The following is a 4,361-nucleotide window of genomic DNA, read 5'->3' on the forward strand; positions in this document are numbered from 1 at the left end:
TCTTCCTCATGTGGTTGATTTCTTTCCTGATTAAAAGTGATTAGGTAGCTCTAAAACCTGCAGAAATGTTACTGAGGGTAACAGAGACAAAGAGACCCTTCAAGATCTCTTAAATCCCCAGGGCAGTATTTAGAGAGCCCTGAGGAGAGACCTGGAGCAGAAGGACACTGCAGGACCTCCCTGTGCTTCTCCCTCCTGCTGCACCCTCTGTTGCCAACATCTCCTCCACCATGTCGCTTTCTGAAGCAGAGGTGCAAAGTGCTCGTGGTGCCTGGGAGAAGATATATGTGGATGCTGAGGACAATGGGACAGCTGTGCTGGTCAGGTAAGGAAAGAGCCCATCCAACTGCTGCCCTGGAGGGGTGAAGGAGGAACAGCAAGGATGGAGTTACTGCCTAGGAGCATGTCATGCTGTTTTTCATGCAGCCCTTGCTGGGAAGAGGAGCAATCCACACAAGGAAAAATAAAAACAAAGGGGTAAGGGGATGGGAAAAGAAGAAGAGACAAGAACAGTATCTTCACCCATGTAAGGTAAAGAAAAGAAAATGTGATATGAAAGAGAATGGGAACAAAACATGGGCGTTATTTTCCTCTTTACCTCTAAACTCTTTTAATGCTTTTTAAAAACTCGGTATTTCACTTCTGATTCTCCTTCAGCCTCAGTCCATCCGTTCCACTGTATTATAACCTTTCTGTGGACTTTCCTCTCTTAATTTCCATCCTGTTTCCCTCTCTTCTGTTCACCTTTCACATACTCTACTCTCATCTGGGACTTACATCACTTCCATAAGCATGGATCAGTTAAAATACTATTTCTAGTTATCAGACATTTACCCCTCCCTCCAGCTTCCTTGTATGTCACACCTTGTGCCTGGATTACCCTCACAAAGCCTTACATGCTGCTCTTTCCTTCTGCAGGTGGCACAATCTGAGCACAGTTAGGGTCAGAAATGCAGCCATAAAATGTTAGTAGCATCCAGTAGCTTGCCTCCCTGGGCTAATTTACTCTAGAAGGTGTTGCTTTAGTGTCCTACAGCCCCAGGCCTGCCTATAGAGAAGGTCAGGGCTTCCCAGGACAAGAGAGACGCGGCCGTAATGGAAAGAGTCCAACAAAGGGCCAGGAAGATGATGAGGGGACTGTAGTATCTCTCCAATAAAGAAAGGCAGAGAAAGCTATGACTGCTCAGCCTGGAGAAGAGAGAACTCAGGGGAATCTTGTCAATGTGTACATAAAAACCTGAAGGGACAGTGCAAAGAAGGCAGAGCCAGGCTCGTCTCAGTGGAGCCACGAGACAGGACCAGAGTCAATAGGCCCAAACTGACACACAGGATGTTCCCTTCAACATCAGGAAACTTTTTTTTTCCTTTTTTACTTCTGAGTGCAACTGAGCACTGGCACAAATTGCCCAAAGAAGTTGTTGAGTCTCCATACACAGAGATACTCAAAAGCCATCTGACCATGGTCCTGGGCAACTGGCTTGACCGGTGGTATTGACCCAGATGACCTCCAGAGGTTCCTTCAAGCCCAACCATTTTGTGACTCTTTTTTGTGAAATGCAGTGTGGAATTTGCTATAGATATTTCAGGTGGATAACCAGTTTACCCAAAGGAGTAAACTGCTTTTTTAAAAAGAGTTTGGCCAAGATGACTGTAATTGATCAAAGGTAATTTCAAACACACTGAATTGTGTTACTTTTGAATAAATGGAATGAGCAGTACCCCATACTCAGACAACAGTCTGTCACAGGCAGTAAGAAAGTTTTGCAGTGGACTCTAGGAAGGAATTAATTAACAAAACCAATAGTAGTGTTTCTCTATGAAAACACCCACCAGTATCACAGTGGTCATATCTGTTGTCCAGAACATCTTTGGGAATATTAAACTGTCACAGTCATGTGAATGTGCTGCCACTTCTTTGTGAAAGTAACACAGAGAATATATTATCTTTAGAAGGAGTGGAATAAGCTCATTATAGGTTTTAAGGTGGAATGAGCAAAGGAAATGCCCTGGAGACGCAAGGGAGAGAGGACTGGCTGCTATGTGCCTGGGGGTTATGCACAGGTGCAAAAGGCAAAGGAGAAACAAGGAATGCAGAAGTGTCTGTTCTAATAAAGAGAAGGGGAAAAAGAGACATAAATGTGGAAGGCAGGGCCTGGAATGTGTGGCTATATCTGCATTAATACCTTGGTTCACAAGTCAGGATGTCTCTCATTCCTCAACAGGATGTTTACTGAGCACCCAGACACCAAGTCCTACTTCACACATTTCAAAGGCATGGACTCTGCTGAAGAGATGAAACAGTCAGATCAAGTCAGGGGCCATGGCAAGAAGGTTTTCAGTGCCATCAATGACATGGTGCAACACCTGGACAACTCTGAGGCTTTTCTTGGGATAGTGACCCCACTTGGCAAGAAACATGCCACCCAGCTGAAGATTGACCCCAAAAACTTTAGGGTGAGTGAGCAGCCCTCTTCCCAAAGGGTGTAATTGTGAGGAGAGCATGTTTTCCTCTTTGAGGGGTAGAACTGAGGAACATAGGCTTTGTATGTGGGAATACATATATATACCTCAGAGAATGGAGGTGGTGGAAGGTGAGGAGGTTGGTGGTGGAAGATGGCAGGAGTGAGAGATCTGGCATTGGTGGGGAAGATGGCTGGACAGCAGATGTGGTGCAGGCAGGTGATGTGGTGGGAGCTGCACAGCTGCCCATGAGTTGTAGAGGGTTTTCTCAGAGCAATACGATTCCCACACCTGCCATTTAATAACAAGATACAGAAAAGGACTTTAACACTGGACTTCAGTCCCTGATGTATTTTTTATCTTGTAACAGGAGCTGAGATTTTCCAGGACAACTGAACCAGCTGTTATTGAGCAACAATGACAACAGCATTGTCATAATTAAAAAAACTCAAATAATAAATACAGGATCAAATTACTTGCCCAGATCCACCTGAGGTCACTAGCAGAGTGCATTTATAACTATTTTGTCTGCCTTACACAGCAAAAAGAGGCACCTTCTGGCAAAGATTATTTCCAAATGAAGGTGATTTCAAAAGCAGTGGGCCCAATTTTCAATGAGTGGGAAAATAAGTGATGATTTATGGCTGAAAATACTTTTTCAGGGTAAAAATGCACATAAAACAATAAATGTTGTAGAGGAAAGGAGTTGGCATTTCAAAGTATACCACCTACCTTACTGCAAGAACTCTGCTACAGCGTGCTGGATAGCTAACGAGCAGGAAAGGTCAGGGAAAAACTTAGCCCCCAAGCCATGTATGTTTTCCATAGGTGTCCAACAGAGGGCTCATCATGGCCTCTAAATATTTGGGACAGTCCCCTGCCTGGAGAAGGATTGCAGTGGATGGATGAAGCACATCAGTCCTATACAGCTATCCTTAAGTGATAGGTGCAGTCAGTATTAACTGGGGTAGTTAAAAACAGCAGCAGCAGTTTTATTGTGAATTCTTTAATGCAGCTTATTTTCCATGCCCTGTTACAAGCTCTGCAGGTCATGTGCTCTGAATTGTTCTTGTAACCCCTTTCTGCCCTCCAAGAATCCCAGCTAAAGATATATAAGTTCTTATGCCTCTAATATGGAGCAAAGTTCACCCTGGTTGTTTCTTCCCTTCTCCTTGTTTAGATTATCTGTGACATTATCTTACAACTGATGGAGGAGAAATTTGGCGGAGACTGCAAAACTTCCTTTGAGAAGGTCACCAATGAAATCTGTACCCACCTGAACAATATCTACAAAGAGGAGGGTTGGTGAGGCTGTGCACCCTCCAGGCTCTTCAAACAACTTGCCAGCACCGATTTGCTGCTTATGGGCCCCCAGCCACAGCTGGAAAAATTAAAATTTAAAAATTAAAAAAGCAAGAAAAAAGGCTTATACAATATAGAATATCAATGTCAATAATTTCCTTAGCAAACTGAGTTTCTACAGCTAAACAAAACCTGCAGACACATCAAAGTCAACCAACAAATCCTGATTTGCTTTGCAGTTTGTTTCAGGTGGGTTCCTCTGGCCACTGTCCTTGAAGACTGCATTTTAAGATGGTGACTTTAAGCTTTCTATTCCTAAAAGAAAGACTTACTCCTGCCAGCAGCACCAGCAGCTCTTTGGCTCACCTACCACCTCTCTATCCTCATGAATGACAGGACATTTTGGAGCATCTCTAGAATCTTTGTAGAGGTCATTATTTAAGAGGCCTGAGTTTTGTTTTGTGTTTGAACTTAAACAAGGGGGAAGTGCTGTATGGGAATGACCAGCATCTGGGAGAGACATGAGGAAAGGCCCATTTTGCATGAGCCAGGAGATTCACCCAACCTTGGTTTCTCAGAGCAGCTTTCAGCACAAGGGA

At 43.9% G+C, this 4,361-nt stretch overlaps 1 protein-coding gene across 1 annotated transcript; it reads left to right on the forward strand.

The window, feature by feature from the left end:
- Positions 1-230: 230 nt before the first annotated feature.
- On the forward strand, positions 231-3,769 carry LOC136557326 (cytoglobin-1-like). The gene is made up of 3 exons (XM_066551060.1): positions 231-325; positions 2,223-2,454; positions 3,641-3,769. The coding sequence occupies exons 1-3, from the start codon at positions 231-233 to the stop codon at positions 3,767-3,769; spliced, it is 456 nt and encodes a 151-aa protein (XP_066407157.1).
- The last annotated feature ends 592 nt before the right edge of the window (positions 3,770-4,361 follow it).

Source organism: Molothrus aeneus, chromosome 5 (genome assembly GCF_037042795.1).
Source record: "Molothrus aeneus isolate 106 chromosome 5, BPBGC_Maene_1.0, whole genome shotgun sequence".
NCBI classification, from domain to species: domain Eukaryota; kingdom Metazoa; phylum Chordata; class Aves; order Passeriformes; family Icteridae; genus Molothrus; species Molothrus aeneus.